Source organism: Strigops habroptila, chromosome 6 (assembly GCF_004027225.2).
Source record: "Strigops habroptila isolate Jane chromosome 6, bStrHab1.2.pri, whole genome shotgun sequence".
In the NCBI taxonomy this organism is placed as follows: Eukaryota; Metazoa; Chordata; class Aves; order Psittaciformes; family Psittacidae; genus Strigops; species Strigops habroptila.
In genome coordinates, this window is record NC_044282.2 from 70404426 (window position 1) to 70422779 (window position 18354).

The window sequence follows — 18354 nt, forward strand, 5'->3', positions numbered from 1 at the left end:
CTCAGCTGTTTGCTCCTATACACATGTGGCAACTTGCCACCACTCAGAATAAATGACCATGGCCCTGCCAACCTGATCATGGAAATGGCTCGCATTAAAAATGACCTTCCTGAAAACCCAAAAGTAATTAAATTACACTAAGACCACCTAAAATTGGGGAAGAAAAATGCAGAAAGGTTTTGGATGCTACATTATTTCACTGTCCATTTTTAACAATACATCAATATTCGCAAGAATACAAGTTTTGTTTGAAAAAACACGTCTAGATTCTGCACCAATTCTTCATACCTATAGGCCAAACAATATATCTAAAGTACATATTAACCTTACAAATATTTAACACTGAGGCAGACATCTGAACACTGAAAGCTCATTTCTTAACTAAATATGTAGGGTTTCCAAGGAGTTCAAATACTAATCTTTCCAATCCTACAGCGTGTCTGCTTCTGGCTGGCATACTGACACCACAGTACTTCAGTAGTTCCACACCAACACTCAAGCTCTGCAGCACACTGAGATTACAGGTTTATCTCACCTCCAAAACCATCAGGCACATATGTTTTAAGCACAATGTTGCAGAAAACCGTTGGAAGAGAGAGTGGTTTGTTGCCTTCATTCCGAAGGGAAATGTGTCTGTAACCCGCTTGCAGACCATCCAGAGGCAGGATCCTCTGACCGATCAACTTATTATTGTCATCATACACTGCTATTCTCAGGACAGCGAGATCAGGGAGAATAACCTGGAAATCCATAAAACGAAGGAATTCAATGACTTTAATACAGTATCACCCTCCCTACCTCCCATGTTTGAACCTTTCATTTTGCACTCCAGAAACAGATTATCATCCTTGTAAGATAATGTCATTCCCTGCAAACTGCACACTTTGAGATGTGTATTTCCTAGAAAAGCTTTATTTCCACCCTAAATAATGGGTAGATTTCAGAATATGCAAATCCTGCAGCTTATAGTTACACTAGCTAAATATTTTGCATATTTATTTTTCATTACCAAGGACTGGTAACATCAATAAGGCAGTAAATGCTACATGGGGAATGACAGCTACAGTAGTAATCGAAGGGTAGATAGTGCTGAATCAGGAAGAATTATGCCAGAAAGATGCGATTTGGGATGTATCCAAAAGGGCAATGAAGAACAGAAGGAGTGCAAGCACAAGCTGATGGAGCTGTATGCTGAACTACGGGTTCTGCAAAGGAAGAAGCAGACCCAGAGGGCAGGACAGGGTGACAGACCTGCTGAAATGGTGTGCTGCCAGCAGAGGTGGGTGTGCTGTACATGATATGAAGGGTACATGGTATGCATGGTGGGCAGGGATGCTGCCAGTTATCTGCATCTGTCAGTCCCCAGTCTGGACTGACTAAAGCAGTAACAAAAAAAATTCTGCCTTCCTGGAACAAAGGTGCTTCCTTTGCGCACAGAGCAGTGAGGAGAAGATGGGGCTCTGAGTAACCTGGTCTAGTGGAAGGTGTCCCTGCCTGGTGCAACTAGATGATCTTTAAGGTCCCTTCCAACCCAAACCATTCTGTGATTGTGTGTGATTCTGTGAAGACAGCCTGAGAGGTGCAACTTCTCTGCCAGCCTGCCATGACTGTATGCTGGGAAAGGTCTTCTCACTCCTTCCTTACCTGACTATTCATCAACGCTTCTGGGACAAAAGGGAAGACCTATGTAAACTGTGTCTACCATCTCCCTTAGACTGTCCGCCTTCCACTTTCATTTACAGTCTTAGAGGGCACAAAATAAAGTATACTTTTGGTCTCCAAACCTACCTGAGTTGTTCACAGATACGCTACTCTACTTGAGCAGGATATTTAGCACTCCCAGCACAGGTTACCACCAGCACTTACCCTGTCCTCCCCCTTACACAAGAGTGACAACACAGAACTTGGGTTACAATGACTGAAGCTTAGTTTAATTAAAATAAAACCAAGAAAACATGACAGAAGAACAAACATGTTACTTGAGAGCAGCTGTGTAGGATCGAACATCAGCTTGAGGACACCATAACCCAAATAGGGCAGAGAAGATGTCTCCTCCACAGGCCACAGATCAGCACATCTTTCATTACATGATGGCCTCAGAGATAGATTTGCTAGTGAGCAGGAGTAATTACTGCTCCCTCTCCATTAATCTATTCTGTGGTATATCCTGGTAGGAACTTCCACCCTCATGACATTTTAGCACCGTCCACCCCATGCCTTCATTTCCTCCAACTAGAGGAATTGTTCCTGTTGTGTTTATGCCACTCATCTGCTTGGTCATCAATGCATGTCTTGATTACAATACTAAGCCTGATATGATACAGGCCTGAGATGAAGAAAAATAGTGCCTTGGCTGACCTGCAGTATGAGTTGAGAATGAGTTCAGGAGAATGTGTGACTACATAATTTTTCATTGCTGAGTAGAGAAGAAAGTCTGAGGAGCACTGGCATCAGGCACTGTACCCATGCCAAGATATAGAGGTAGGCTGAAGCTGTCTGCACCCTGTAGCTTATGGGCCGTTTGATTTAAGAAATCAGAAAGCAGCAGATGCTGGCCATATGGTCAGCAAACCATGGGCACCACGATTGCCTGTCATTGCACCTACGCATCTTCCCTGCGCCTCGTCACACACAGAGAAAAGCACTTGAAGTCACATTCCATCCGGAATATATCTGAGTTCAGAAAAACCTCTCATATTAATATACCCAAGAGTGAAGTGTTATCACCATTCGGACGAAGTCTGTCACTTTGGAATAGAAGAGCAACAATCTCGTATGACAACAAAACAAGTGTAAGGAGAACAGACATTATCAAAGACAGCACTGCTAACACATGTGGTCTGGATGGAACTCCAGCTGACAGAAAAAAAATGAAGTTAAAAAAAAAGAGTGTATCATAAAGACTGAGAGATAAAAACTGAACACAGACAACTGGTCTCTCTCTTTAAATCCCCCACACCAAGAAAAAAAGGTTTGATTTTATTTTGATATTGGAAAAAAGAAAAATAAAAAGAAAAAGGTACATGATGCACATGGACTGCTGAAGGAGGGAGCTGGCAACACACCTGAGGAACACAGCACCCTTCCAACTCTTCCATGTAATAACATTGACCTTAGCTTTGGATGCAGCATCTCACCTGCCCTCTGGGCTGAAGGAACAGTGCAAGATAGCAGTCACTGCCAGGGCAGGGAAGAAGAAATCTCCAAGGAATGATGGTGTCCACCAGCAGGGGCTCATTCTGAGCGGACTGCATACCTTGAACACAGGCATGGCCACAGAGGAGGTGGCTACCTCCAAGTGGGAGGAGGAAGCAAAGGGGAGGGAAAAGCCAAACAGAAACAAACAAACAAACAAAAAATCATGTGACAGCTACAGAGGTTATCCATTAGAAAAAGGAAACAAAGCAGAACTGAAAACGAATGAACAAACAACCTCTTGAAAGCTTACTGCAGCTTTAGATTGTTTACTGCAGTAAATGGGACTCCTACAAACCCTTTTTCATGGGAGCAGGACTTATTCATGTGAGCAGTCAGAATGAAGCAGGGAGGGGTGGCTCAAGTGAGCGAGGATGCTGATGTGCAAAGCACAAACAGTGCTTTCCAAATATCCTACCTTTCGAAATACAAACGATTCTTCATTGTAAACAGGGTTCAGACCGTTGTTCATCACCATGCGTGTCCGAAACTCTTTACGTATCGTGTCCGTGGGTAAACCATACATATCCACTTCTACATACGTACCAATCTTTTTGTCTGATAAGAACTGACCTGATATTACCTGCAACATAACAGAGCAGTAAGGAAAAGCAATACAAAGTACACAGTGTTTTATGAATACTGGAAATACTGGTATTTATTTTATGGACAGCAGTCTGAAAAATGCTTTATATAGAACAGATATATTTATTTCATCACACAAAAATGGTATATTTAGTGCTAAAATTGCAGCGCTCCCTTAGAAAAGCATTTGTGATAAGACATTAAATATAACCCTGATTTGAAATAATTGTGCTCACTGTGCTATGGTATTAACAGTTGTACATCAGTCAGCCCAATTAGCCAACGACTCACAGATGCATTCACTATGTTACTGGAAACACTGAATGAAGCAACCAGATTGGGCAGTGCTGTTCTGTGACTTGGAACCTTCTGTTTGTAAGCCATCTCTATGTCTTGACTACAAAGAGGTGAAAGGAAGCTATTGATCTGCTTGCACTTAGGTACAGGTTTTAAAGTAATCACGTCAGTCTAACTCCATATTAAGTGTCTGGCAAGTGCAGGATCTCAAAAAGCAAAAAACAAAACCCCGCACAACTCCTCTATATTGTTCTGCATATGAAGATTTGTTGCAATTTTACTCCAAGTCAAGATGAATCTAGCCACAGCAGGTGATTACTCCAGGGAAAATTTTTATTCCATCAAGATGATATACTATGTAAAAATACAGCTAATGTTTTCATTGCTATGATCAAGGAGGGAAGAAAAACTGAAACATGATTTCACAGACCTAAGCTCATTTCGAGTCCTTTTATTTTCATGATCTAACATTCTTCCAGGGAATACTCTGGACAACAAATCTGAAAAGTTATGTGGCTGAGGGCTACCGTCACCTGGCTTTGGTCCACTCAACTCCTTTATAACAGAATTTAGATGCAATTTGATATAGTTTTAGTCACACAAGAAAAGCGAGCAGTAAAATACATGATCTAAGAACTATCTCTAATGATATTTAGAACTTATGTTTTCACCACCATATCCCACTTTCTTCTTAGACGGATTGTACTGTCATGAACATTAAAGAAAGACAACATTAATAAAAAGTGTTTTCCTCTGGAAATGCAAATAAAATTTAGTTAAGTGTCTAGAATGCACAATGAACCCTTGATTGGGGAGAGTTTGAAATTTCCATGCTGCACACAAAAAGTGATAACTAGAAGCTTAAATCTTTTGTTAAACTGCACACAGGGGATTTGAACAAAAAGAGTAGAGTGCTAAGTCACAAAAGAAGTTTTACAACTGTCAGCTTTCTTCCAAAACGTGATACCTGACCTTGCTGCAGAACTACAGCAGAAGTTTTATGGACTTCACTACTTCTAGACAACTCCAAAGTAAGGACCATCACATGAACCATTTTCCTTTACTTATTTTGAAGATATTCTGTCCATGTGTGCCCATATTCCTCCTTGCTCTGTGGTGACAAGTGATGTTTGTATGATTTCATCCTGCTCACAGAAATGAACTTCACTTATTTGTAATGATGTAATTCAAGAAGAGCACAAAGGGGGTTAAAATTCAGTGATAATGTGTAATAACAAACCATTTCTAGTTCTATCATGTCCCATTCAGATCAAGTAAACACAGATGTCTTAGCCAGCAATAAAGAAACCCCCACAACAGAAACAATTTGACACCATCTAAATACATTTTCTGTAGATACCCTATTTCTGTTGACATCTAAATGTGATTTTGGATGTGATAAGACAAGAGAAGTTTGTCTACTGCTTTTTCACCTGTACAGAACATGTTGCAGCAATGACACCATCTACAGGAGTTTCAGAGAAAGGGTCAAATGTTCGATCTGGTCGTCGCATGAAATCTGGTTTAAGTAGATACCTTATTTCAAGACAAAAAGAAGAAGAAAATTATTCTTGTGTGGAAACTAAATTTGTATTAAATACAAATAAAATGATGTTCTAGCTTTAAACAATGAACTCTCCTACAGCACTGTAAAATATAGAGTATCATTCTAACGGCAAGTGTGAGGAAGTAAAAGGAAACACTATGGTAGTCTAGCATATAGATAAATGTCAATCTTCATTGTGAATTACCAGCTACTGAGAGATTAAATCAACCTTGGATTTCAAGATGAAAATAAATGTAATATAATCAAGGGGATTTCAAAATGACTGAATAATACATTTAAAATTATAGTGAATTATCCTGTAATAAAAAGGAGATGCTCTCTTTTGTTTTAATTCTTTAACACTTTGAAAAAAAAATACCTATTCAATTTTATTTTCTCAAATGAAGCAGTTCCACAGAGTCAAGACTCACACAATAAATTCCAGCTTGAGGCTAATTTTTTCATCTCAGTTATAAAACCTTGGGGAAAACAGCTGATAATGTCTGTGCTGACAGATTGTTAATTATAGTTGCATGAAAGGTACTACCATAATAACACTTACAATACATCCCTGAGGACTATACACTGGATCAACATATCAATGAAGCTGATACGTGCTCTGATGAATCAAAACCCAAGGATTCTAAGCACAGAAATGCTGTGCTACACCTGACAGGGATTCTCTTCCACTGGCGGAAGAGAACGTATAACTGGAGTCATCTTGCTAATTCTGCCGCCCTTACAGACAACGGTTGCTAGAAGATTATCTTTTATCCACCCTTAGTCTTCCTAGCGAAACACTGGTACAAAATGTTATAAAGGACTACACAGAGTTCAGAAATAATTAAAACATGCTGGAAAAATACCAGTGAATAGAATGTCAATGTTTTCTCTTTTTCATAACAGAACTTTTGTTTTCTGTTTAGGAAAGGAATGTTCCTCATTTGTCTTACATTATAAGTGAGTGTGACTTCATAATATTTCATTCATTTGAAGTAGGTTATGGGCAGAAGGGAACTATTAGAAACAAGCCTCTGCTTCCAGTGTGTTGAAATAAAAAAAATGCTGAAACTGAAGTGATTTGATCTTGTTTCCCCAGCATGAAAACTGGAAATTGGAGAAAAAAAAGTATAGACAGAAGGAAAGGTAATTTTTCATTTTCATTGCCCTGCATGTCTTCTGTGACCGAAACAGTGCCATATTTATAATACACATCAAAATATTACCATTGTATTACCCACTATATTACTGTAATACCAGAAGACTGACATAAGATTCAAGGACTTTAGTTGATAATGTCCTGTCCTTAGAGAATTTGGCAAGAGTCAATAGGTGCTCTTTTACTAGGCTGGGGGGTCAAACAAGAAAGGAGCCATACTCTGCTATTGTGCATATTCTGACTGAAATGGCCAGTGACTGCACCTTTGTCAAACCCCTTCTATCTGAGCTTCTATCTGGAGAGCTCACCACTGAAAGGCAGGCATGGAGTAGCAAAGCATTGTTGAGCACTGTTGCCTGTTCTTCAGAGGAGTTATTTTACCAACCTTCATCTACTCAGATTTTCTTTCTGAATAAGATCAGCATTAGTAAAAGAGTTGTTTCTTCCCAGGATGAATTTGCAGATTTTAAATGTGTTTCTAGACTGTCATTTCCTATCATTCATCAAACTTCTCCTTTCTCTCGATGTTAATGATCAGCCTATCCTATTAAGGTATAAACTCAACATCTTAGAAAAATCTATCAACATCACTTCAGCATCCTTTTTCATGAAAAAGTCGTGAGCAAGAACTTAAGAGAGATGAAACACTTCAGTATTCTCTGTGAAATCTGTTCTCCAACCAAAGCGCACATTAAAAAAACATTCCCTGTGTACTGAGACTCAACCTGTCCAAGTAAATTTGGCAATCCTCTGAACTGTGCAGTGCATCTCCATTCTGAGGCATATCTTCAAGCAAACTCGAGAACAGAAGCTGAATAAATAACTGTGTATGGTATTCATGATCTTCATAATTTGCACACAAAGCCTCTTCTATTTCATCTTGAAAAACTGGGCATAATTAAAAGGCATATTCATCAGAATACTCCCTTGTAGGGGATAATTCTCCCAGAATTCTGCTAATTTCTGCTCTTCACCTAACATCCAATTTTTCTTTTGTAACACATAATTAATAATGAACAAATGTTATTAAAACCATAGTACAGGATTCTGATACACATTGACAACAGTTTAAATCATCACTCACCCGCATGATCCATTATATTCAAATTTTCCTTGATTCAGCTGCATTGCTAAATCTGTCAAGAGAGGAAAATATTACTATTTCTCCTTCTGAATAACGCAGACATGGATAATATTTTTAGAAAAGAATATAAGACTGTTTGTCCAGAATAATCAGTTTAAATAAAAATTAGATCTAATGTGTATTAAAACACACATCCAAGAAACAAAAGGAAGCAATAAGCAAACTCCAGATTTTTTCACAGTAGTAACAGCTTTATCAACCAAGCTGAAGCGTGTGATGTGCTTAGAAAACAGTCCCTCCTTGAATTTGAAAACACTGGTAGGCAGAGAAGAACCACGCTGTGGTCATGTTAAGTGCCTAGGATGGGATTTCCATCATCTAACTTTTGGTATCTACAGTACAGATGTCTCCATTTCTGCTAGTGATCTAGAAACACTTTGAATAACAGGGGGATACAGTGCAATTAATCTCAGACTAAGGCAGACATAAATTATACTCGAATACTGTCTGTATGCTCATGCCTTAAAGAAAGTGAGACAAGTATCACACTGGTTTTCTATGGGCTTAATTGAATAAAATACCACAAAAAGAAACCACAAAGATCACAGCAGCACTGCTTAGTTTCAACTTTTAAAGCATTTTGATTTTTATTCGATGTGTTATTACGGCACTTGTATATAAATACAGATAGTAAACTCATAATAACCCCCCTCCCATCCAACCCTCTCCCAAACCTTGAAAGAAATAAAATGTTTTCCTGCAAGCTTCCAGCTACACTAGAATAAAATATCTTTCTTTAGTGATAACACAGGTATTCTTTTGCCCAAGACCCTACCTTCAAAAGGGAACAAAATCTTTTCTGTACATTCTCCATTACACAAAATACGAGATTCTGATAGGCTCGTATCAGTTATTTGCTTTAGTGGGCAGCCTTAACTTTTATTTCTTTAATTAGTCTTCACCCTGACAGCACTGTTGGATCACAGAAGACTAACACAGGAAAGCTGCTCACTTCCAATTATACAATTACCACTCTTATTTTGCAATATAATGATCATTTGAGTATGATACACAGTGGGCAGACACAGCGCTGGGAGCAAAGCGAAGCTTGCATATACTGCGTCCAGTGGAGTGCTTTACAAGCAATGTATTCCAGTACAGCTTCCTCTTGCTTCCTCAGCTAGGAAATCAGTACAAAGCTTTGCAGGACAGAACTCAGGGTATGATCATTAGGAATGTCTGCAGTACCAAGACACGGTTTGGGGAAGGTGGAGAGGGAAGCAAACCCAACAGCACTATCACAGCTAGAAAAGAAAATGGAAAAACTGGTCTGCTACATTTATGACTAAAGACATTCTAGATTAATTAAAAAATGAGACAAAACAAAAGAACAACAAAAAAACCCTACCCTGTTAGTTACACTCACACCTTCACTGACAAGGAACACCACAAATCTCCTCCCAGTTTACCCTGTGGAGAGGCATTTACATTCCCTGGCATCACTCTCTCAGCTGGGATCTCAGACCCCATTCTCTAATGCTGAACACGACTCACATGTCACAATAACTGGTCTAGAAATGCATTTGGCACATAACTCATTACTTTTTACCATCTTAATTTGTACACTCTTTCATCCTGGGGCAATGACTTAATGATCTTAAAGGTCTTTTCCAACCTAGCTGATTCTATGATCTTTACTTTGCAGACATGCACCCAAAGTTGTGTTTTGTGAAAAAAGGTATTTCCCTGTAATTGATACCTTTTATTAATAAAATATTGATGTGAGAAGTTACAATATTCTTATTTTTCCATGAAGTTGGACTGAATTTTCCTCCTTCATGGCTTTTTTATCGCTCCTTGTCTTATGCTTCTGTAATTCCACCCCACTGTATTATTTAGCCATATGCCTGTTTCCTCAAAAAATGCCAGAAGCAAATCCATGGCATCTGTTTGAGAGTTACTGCCCAAGCCATTCTTTAGGATTGAGGTTCACTGGTCGTTGCTGCCTACCTGGGGTCTGATAGTTCAGTGAGACCATCTGGCAGCCAGCGTTCCAGAAAATTTGAGGCATGTAATTACTGGAATCCACTCGGCCTCCCTTTGGGTATATCCGACTCATTTGTCGTTTGTTATAACTGTATAATTCATCAAGGAAATTGAAATAAAAACATCATAGAAATGTATGTTCATATTCTGGTAACTTCAATATTTCTTACATTAATCTTACTGTTTCTCATCCTATGAGCTACTTCTCCTTCACAGACATGGAACACTGTAAATCTAGAAAGGTACACTTGTTTTATCTGTAGAGTTAGTAGAGCTGTGGTATGAGGAGGTGAAAGGATACTTCACAAACTCAATGGCATGGGTCTTCAAATACCCTAGTCCGACTGATTCATTGAAAGATGACATATTATGATGGATATTACGTTCTAGAAAGAAAAGACAAGACATTTTAAAACACTTCTGTAATGATGAATCAAAATCCAAGATCATGCACTACACGTAATAGCAGGATATAGTAATTTCTGGTCTGTTTCCCCATTATCTGTCACTCACAGAATCAAATTATACTGAAATTTCATAGTATTTCTGACTTGCTTTTTTTCTTTCACTTCCTTGGGAGAGCAACAAAACTTTCATTTGTGGTTTAGGACAAAATGGTTATTCAGAGCCTGTGTTGTGTGGCTAGATAAGGCAAAACAACATGATAAATGGTCTAGTGTGCAGGATGAAAGCAGCAGCTAACTGCTGACCACTGTGACAATCACGCTCACCTTTCTGTACAGAAAGATGAACCAAAAAAAGCAGTTTAGTTGGAAAGGCCTATAGAATATAATCGACAGCTTCAGATTCTCCCAGTAATTTAGTGACTCCGTGTGGATGACCAATGGAATAACACGCTAACTTTACATTCAAAGACACAGAGAACTAAAAGTACAGTGATGATGGCCGTAAAACTATAAAAGCCTTACGCCATTTCTAAGCTTAGGAAATGAGGAGATTAAAAAAAATACCTAGAATAAGCAAATACTTTTATTTCATTCAACCTTTTATGTTACCTTCTGCTACATCGAAACCTTGAAATTTTACAGGTTGAGCATAGTTGACCATTGTTGATAAATATGGATGTATATTGGTTGTGGCACCTACATATTTGTAAGATGCCATCCACGCTTGTTCATCTTCAACAGTTACTAAACCCTGAAAACACATTAAAAAGAATAATCACTATTTGTGTGTGTAAAAACAAGTGTTGGAATTTTCAAATGATACCAAATTATACCCAAATCTGCAGAAAGTTAAAGAAAGTGCAAATTAATACAAGAAAAGTGAACTTCAATGTCACAAATTAAGATTTATTTTCTTACTGATATATGCACCAAACACTCTCAGTGTTAGACACATGCAAGAGGACTAATGACAGAAAAGCTCCTAAGCAGCGGGTATTACAGGATGTTAGTAGGATAACTTTGGGATGAAAGATTACAACAGACTGAGCAATAGTGGGAGAGAATGATATTTCATTGTCAAATAAATTCCTAAGAATTGTGATTTAATACACACTTTCTGATAGCAGCTGTGGTGGAGTAAAGCATACTTGGTACTGAGTAAAACTTTCTCAACATCAAAACACAATTGGATTCAATTGCTAATCTTTACTAACAAAAGCAGACCAAAATATAGGGATTACAACCTTCACTGACAAAGAGATGCCACAAGACCAACAAGAGACACAACACACTCATATTCCTAGCTGCTTAAACTGATAAAAATCCGAATCCATCGCTCCCATAAAAATGTACTATATTTATAATAGAACTTCAAAAGTTTTCTACAAGTATCTCATTTGCTAGAAACCCACAAAAGTAAGTGCTTCTCCTGTAGATCGACCTGCCCAAATTTTCCTTTCCCTAAACCACGCTGAAACACATTCTTTTCACTGAAGAAAAGGAAAGAAAAAGAAAGGTGTCTGTCAATCTAAGCAAACTCCACAAGGCTTACTGTTCATGGCATTTTTACCACAAACATTTTTGCTTGTTCTACCAGTGAAGCACTTACCAAAACATCAAACCTCCCGCAGGCTGGCAGTGAATGTCTGCAAGGAAGTACTAAATATATTCAAAAGTTCTTATAGTACAGCCTTTTATTTTTGGAGTGCAACTCATGTTTGTGTCACAAAGTTCTCCTTCATTATTGTATCAGGAAACAGCCAACAACAAGAAGCACTTTCCAAAGCCCCTTCTCAGGGAAGAATAATTCAGTTCTCAGAACCTACACTGCTGCAACTCATTTACTCAGGAGATGGGAGAGTAAAAGATATGTGAAACTACCTGACAGTGTTATGGGCATGTACCTCTGCCTGTCATAGAGCACAGACACATTTCAAAGAATGAATACCATGCGAAGCGAAACAACTTATGCCTTAATATAATATGATTATAGCCACAAGGAATATAATTTTCTGGCTGCAGAGAATAGCTGATTTATCAGAATGAGTCCAGGTACACACTGGTTTATGTGCACTTTAGACCAAATTAAACTTCCAGTCGCCCATGAAATGAAGCTGAAACCATATTTCAATGCTGATTACCAGGGCTCAATCCAACTGCTTCTCAGGAATCCACATATTGAGGGTTCACAGATCTGTTTCCTGAATATGCCAGAGAATACCTCCCTTTATTAGTACAATACGGGCATTTTTTGTTACTCCATCAATATTTTTTAATAGAGTTTAGAACAAATTCAGGGCAAATTTCTTCAAATTTCTTCCTGTTCAGTGTCTTCATTTTTGGAAGGCTAATAATTCAGGAAGAACTGACCACCCGTCTTCTAAAAACCAGGCTCCTTCAATGTACCTCTTGCTGACTGCTCAGAATTGCTAATCAGATTTTACTATTTTGATCCATAAATGTCTAAGCAATGAATCACAGTGAAAAGGAAGTCAAAGGGGATTACCCATGCCTTAGTGCCAAGGCAATAATACCCTGCAGACTATAGCTGTATGACTGCCTTAATGACACACTAGCTCTAAGACAATGTTCTAAGACAATCTACTGGTCATTGATTTTATCTTATTTCCTTGGAGACCCATAATTTTTAGAGTAAATGGGCTACACACTTTGCAGCGTTCACAACTTTAAAACTGTGTATTAGAAAGGGCTAAGGATGGAATGTTTCTTAAAGCCTACAGAAACAAAGGAATGGTCACAACAGAACATGACCCTTTTAAGGGCTAGAGAAAACAATGGGGGAAAGTCGGTGTATCTGCATTATTTAGACCTCCCCATCCCTCAAGAAAAGAAGCAGAACCCACTCAGAAAACGACACAAATTGAAACAAAGTGTGGTTAGAACAGGAGCAGCTTTAATGAGAGAAGAGAAGGAGGAGAGAGAAAGGAGGTGGGAAGAGTCTTACAGAAGGGATTCCTGGGAGAAGATAAATGCAGAAGTCCCAAGTGAAAGCGAAAGGAAGAAAAAGAGAGAGGAAAACAAAGTGCAGTCGGGTAAGGGAAGAGGGAAAAAAAGTAGGAGGGATGATACATCTCAATGCCATCCAAAGGACTGCTGTGCATGACATCTGAAACTGAGATCAGACACTTCTCAGCAGGCAAAAATCATGCACTCCTGTCTGTCCCCAAACATTGCGACAGCCCTGGCCCCAGTGAAAAAGTACAGCAGAAGAAACCTTAGAGGAATGCTCTGTAGGTGCAGTGAAACTGAGTATTGTTAATCCACTAAGAATGCACGGTAAGTAATATATGTATTACATATAAAGCAATAAAATAAACTACATAACATCCTATGTGTCACCTTTTTATTGTTTTCTTGCTCAGAATCTTCAATAGCCTAAGGGAAAAAAATATATACACATTATCCAAAGACAAAGCAACAGGAAACACTCACAGTAAGGGAAAAAAAATCCTCAAAAGGTTAGTGCATTTAGCAAAAAGTATCCCCTTTTCCACCTTCCTGTGTGGCTCCTCTGTCCCATACACTTGGAAGAATTTTCACTTTCAAATTTGGGTACACAGGATATAAACTTCAGGAGCTGACCAGCAATGGGAATAGAAGGGACGATGCCAGACAGTTAAGCCCAAACCAATGCTATCACTAGATGCTGGAGACAGGAAGTTTCAGAGAAGAATGAAAGAACAACACACCCAGACAACACACAAGATCATCTGATGTGGATATGCAAACTGCCCAGGCTCTGAAAACATAAGGGTTAAGGACTGCTGTAAACTGTGCTTTAAACATCCGCATTTGGAAAAGGCCTGTCTCAAGATGTAATTTGCAATGGGACAGTCTTCTGTCTGCCTTCAATTACAAGCTGCCAGTACTGAGACTCTTGAAACAGATAAATGTTGACTTGGCACTGAATGTACATTCCTAAAGAATAAAGATTGAGTCACTGATCAGCAAAGCAGCAGAGAAGTTACCCAAGGGCATATGCTGAGGATGAGTGACTAATCTGGAAAAACAAACAAACAAACAAACAGACTCCAAAACAGTCAGGTAGTTAAGGACCAGCTGACTTAGTAAGTGAAACCAGCCCTAGAGCAATGAAGTTAAATGATACTTCAGTGAGAAGATTCATAAAAGACCTGAAGAAGCGAAGATGTTGACAAGAAGAGATACCAGGAAGGCAGGCCTGATGTCTTGGTGATGCTGCTAGAGACATACTACCAAGGGCAATCTGTGCTGTGAAAGATTTTCTGTACCTGTACTTCTCTCTGGAGTAAGATCCAAAGCCAGCCAGGCAGGAGAGAAGAAGTGGCCAAAATACTTGAGTGACAGACAGAGGAGCATGGTCTGATAAGGTGCCGTAGCACTGACATATAGGGTTTTTTCTGTAGCAAGCAGCAATAATGCCTTCAGTGCCAGAGCAGGCTTCGTTCTGAATTCCAATATTCTGTATCTAATTACTGTCAAGTAATTTTCAAGTTACTGAGCACAGACTGATAAACTGTACTAAATCAGGTATGAGTGGAATAAAGAGAACTCTTAGTCTACCTGCCAGATGGCTCTCTAGTATAGCCCCACTGCTATACCACCGCACTGGGGAATAACCACCCTATTCTGCCTTCATTGCTGTAGGTGAGAGAATTTACCCTAGGAGTTAACAATAAAAAATGACCCAGAGGATCCCTGTAACAAAGACACAGGATGCAGCCTTGCAAAAAAAACATTGTTGAGCAAGGAAGCTGATATCCTACCTTATATTAGGGCTCTGCAACTGAGATGCAAAGGAAAATACCAGTTGAAGGAGCAGGAAACTGCTTGCTGCCTTTAATTAGTATTTTTGATCAAAATCTCCACCTGTAACTGTTTCCCTCCATACTGACTGTTTTCTCAATGAGCACTCTACCTGAATAAGCAGGCTACAAAACTGAACCTAAAGGTTAGGAATCTGGTGAAGATCTTGGGTTTGACTCTTCTGACATGTGCTGTGACACTTCCACAGAACAGTGTCTTTTACACCCACCTCCATGGAAAACTTCCAAAGGAATGCACATAAGAAGCAATCCCACCTTTTTGACACTGATGGCAACAGCTTCTTTTTGACCGTAATCATCTACAGTAAGGTCACTTCCAAATTTGTACTCTGGATGAGCTTCTTCTTCCTGGTCAGCTGCACAGAAAAGAAAAAGAATCAGTGCAAGAAAAACCACAGCAACTACTAGTTTTGTGTGAGTCATGAAACAAATGACAGCTGAATACAGAGGTCTGGGTTTGGTATTTTTTTAAGACAGAAATAAAATCCAAGGTGTTAGATTTATAAGCATTAGTAATAAATTACATCTAAGGCCCGAGACTCTTACAGCTTTGGCATGGTTAGGAAGAAAAATGTTATTTACTGTATTTTTGAAGGAATCGTAATTTGCTTAGGAAAAGTGTAAAAAAAACCCCAACCCAATAGGCTTGGGGAAATAACAAGAAATGAAGACAGAGTTCTTTAAAGACATAAAAAGTTGCTAGTGACCAGGCTTCTCGTGCATTGTCAGTCTCCTTATGTGCACCTACTATATGGAATCATTTTCATTTGCTTTTAAGGAGATTTTCTGTTAGAACCTAGTGTATTCAAAGAAGCTAAACAGGCCTTTTACAAACTCAAAGCCATTAATCACATTATTTATATGGATTTAAACAATAATTTTAGAAAACCCTTATTTGGGTTTCTTAGTAGTCTGGCACATGGTTAACAACTCAGCACAATAAGAACACTATTAGAAATAAGCATTCCAGTGGAAATCAGCCTGCAAAACAACAGAATCTCCCCTGTGCTCCTTGATCACCTGAGGAAAAACACTGAGAAGCCCCTCCAAAAAATTGTTGTATTTCAGTCTTTTTTAGCATCGGAAGGACAGATACCAAGAGTTGGATCACAATGAATGTCTTTCACAAGGACCTCTACTGACAGCAACAGCAGTGGCTTTATGCTAGTTAAAATAGATAAAAATTACAAAATAATCAAGGAGAGGACTAAGAGGTAACCTAAAGCTGGGACATTCAGTATGATGTGTGTCACAGGCCACTACCTTGGTTCAGCCTCTTGCCAATGCATGATTTGCCTCTTCTGAAGGTAGACATTTAAAACAGACAAGGTGAATCACACCCTAGATATGCCTATGTTTCCCCGTTGGCCATAAATGCATTCCACATTGCTGGCTTACAGCTAGATATTTACACTGAAGATATCAAGTTTGGCATCCCTCATTTTATCCTTATAAAGCATAATGCAATATTCCAATCTGCTGTTGACACAAGTATTAAAAATAGCAACAAAATTTGTTTTCAAAGTAAAGATCACAGCTTCCCAGTCTCTCACACAACACAGTGTCTTGGTTGCTGCTCCAATATGACTTCCGAACAGTAAGTAGAAGTTACAATTATCAGTGGTATCACCAGCTGAGCTCATGTTCCTACAATAGCCTGCCACAGAGCCTGAAGCCCCTGTATGTATCTGAGATGAGATGGCAAGGCTGGAGGTCTGTATAAATGGCCCTGCACTGAGTCCAGCCTTACTGCTGCTGCCACAGGCTGTGGGCATGTGGGTGACATGCATACTAGCTGCTCATGCTGGCCTACTGTTTTACCACAAGCAATGTTTGAGAGCCCTCCTCTATGAAATCCTCACCACTTTCTATTTCTTCTTCATTATCATCCTCTAGGATATTTACAGGAGCAGCAGTTTCCCCAGCCTCCATCATCTTTTTCAGAGCATCAAGCTGTTCTGTCAATAAGCAAAATAAAATACATTAGTCATTACATGAACAGTTCATAGCACAAAGAAATACACAATCATAAATGACTCTCTGAGCTATTTTCAGTGGGTTGTCTAAGTTTTCAGTTAACTTAATTTTACAGAGTAATAGCATCATTAGACGTACACTCGTGTTAGAGCTGAAAAGTGGTCAGTAAGGGCTGTACCCAATGCTTACTAAAGTTAAGAAAAGTATTTCCATAGACTTCAAAGGTCTTTGGAGCAAGCATATTACTTTCTCAAAGAATAAACAGACAGCTGTCTCTTTCATGCTTGATCTATGTAATGGAGGCTGCTTGGACTGTCGATTGTGTTCCCATGTGCATTTCAGTTAGTATGAACACAATCACGTATGACTGAAGTCAGTGGAAGGTCTGCATGCTTATCTTTAAATGGAGAAGGACCAGAGTTCATCACTACAGCTATACTGGAAGCTGATATAGCAACATTATTCTTACTGAAAAAAGATAAATATCAGAACTGGCAAAATAGCAAGAAGAGCAATTTGAAATTCCATTTCATTTGATGCTTATCCTGGAAAAACACAGCAATGCAAACATACCAGTGTAGGCAGAATTTACATGAGGTTCTATCTGTGTTATATTTATCTCAACCAGCAATCTGATAAAGTCCCAGGATTACATTTCTAGGTCTATCTATGCCTATGCTAGGTGCTGATATCAAGGCCTAGACTCTGGCTCTCATATGAAACACAAGGGCAAACAGTGTCATTTATATATAATTAATATTCTTCCAACAATGAAATTCAAACAATTTGAAAACTCTAGTAACACAGTCTATTTGTATCTATCTGGACTTTTGTTTAATTTCATACTTGACAAGCTTTACTTACTTTTTTCTACTTCAGGTTTCAGCCTTTTATTCTTTATGAGAATCTTTCTTTTCAGATCATTAGGAGAAGGTAAGGCTTTACCTGGATCAAGCTGTAAAATAATTTAAAGAAAAGGCTTAATAACAGCTATTTGGCCTTTTTGTATCCCCGTCTGGGATTTTGACTTTAGGACAGCAATGCTAAGGGGCAGTGAACAAGCAGTGCCTCCTCAGGCACAACTGTTATATTGTCTCCTTTGCTTCTTCCCTATCCCATGGGAAAGCTGTGCTCAGGTAAATGCTGCTGGCTGAAGCCAGCACACTGGGCTCCAGCCTATGCCATCTTCAGCTGCACTGCTCAACACATTTCCACCTCTCTCCTGCCTAGCA

The 18354-nt window shown here is 39.0% G+C and overlaps 1 protein-coding gene across 7 annotated transcripts in view; it reads right to left on the bottom strand.

The window, feature by feature from the left end:
- The window catches only part of PLCB4 (phospholipase C beta 4), a 197205-nt gene that overhangs the window by 37175 nt on the left and 141676 nt on the right, over nt 1-18354 (bottom strand). For 5 of the 7 annotated variants that reach the window (XM_030490896.2, XM_030490891.2, XM_030490892.1 and 2 more), the window contains 11 exons: nt 17987-18077; nt 17008-17103; nt 15401-15501; nt 13680-13715; nt 10929-11070; nt 10214-10298; nt 9877-10001; nt 7867-7918; nt 5511-5613; nt 3614-3778; nt 536-740 (listed from right to left, as the gene is read on the bottom strand). In XM_030490896.2, the coding sequence (XP_030346756.1) occupies nt 536-740; nt 3614-3778; nt 5511-5613; nt 7867-7918; nt 9877-10001; nt 10214-10298; nt 10929-11070; nt 13680-13715; nt 15401-15501; nt 17008-17103; nt 17987-18077 (1201 nt within the window). The remainder of the gene's footprint in view (nt 1-535; nt 741-3613; nt 3779-5510; nt 5614-7866; nt 7919-9876; nt 10002-10213; nt 10299-10928; nt 11071-13679; nt 13716-15400; nt 15502-17007; nt 17104-17986; nt 18078-18354) is intronic. The other 2 variants (XM_030490897.2, XM_030490895.2) reach the window with 1 other exon arrangement.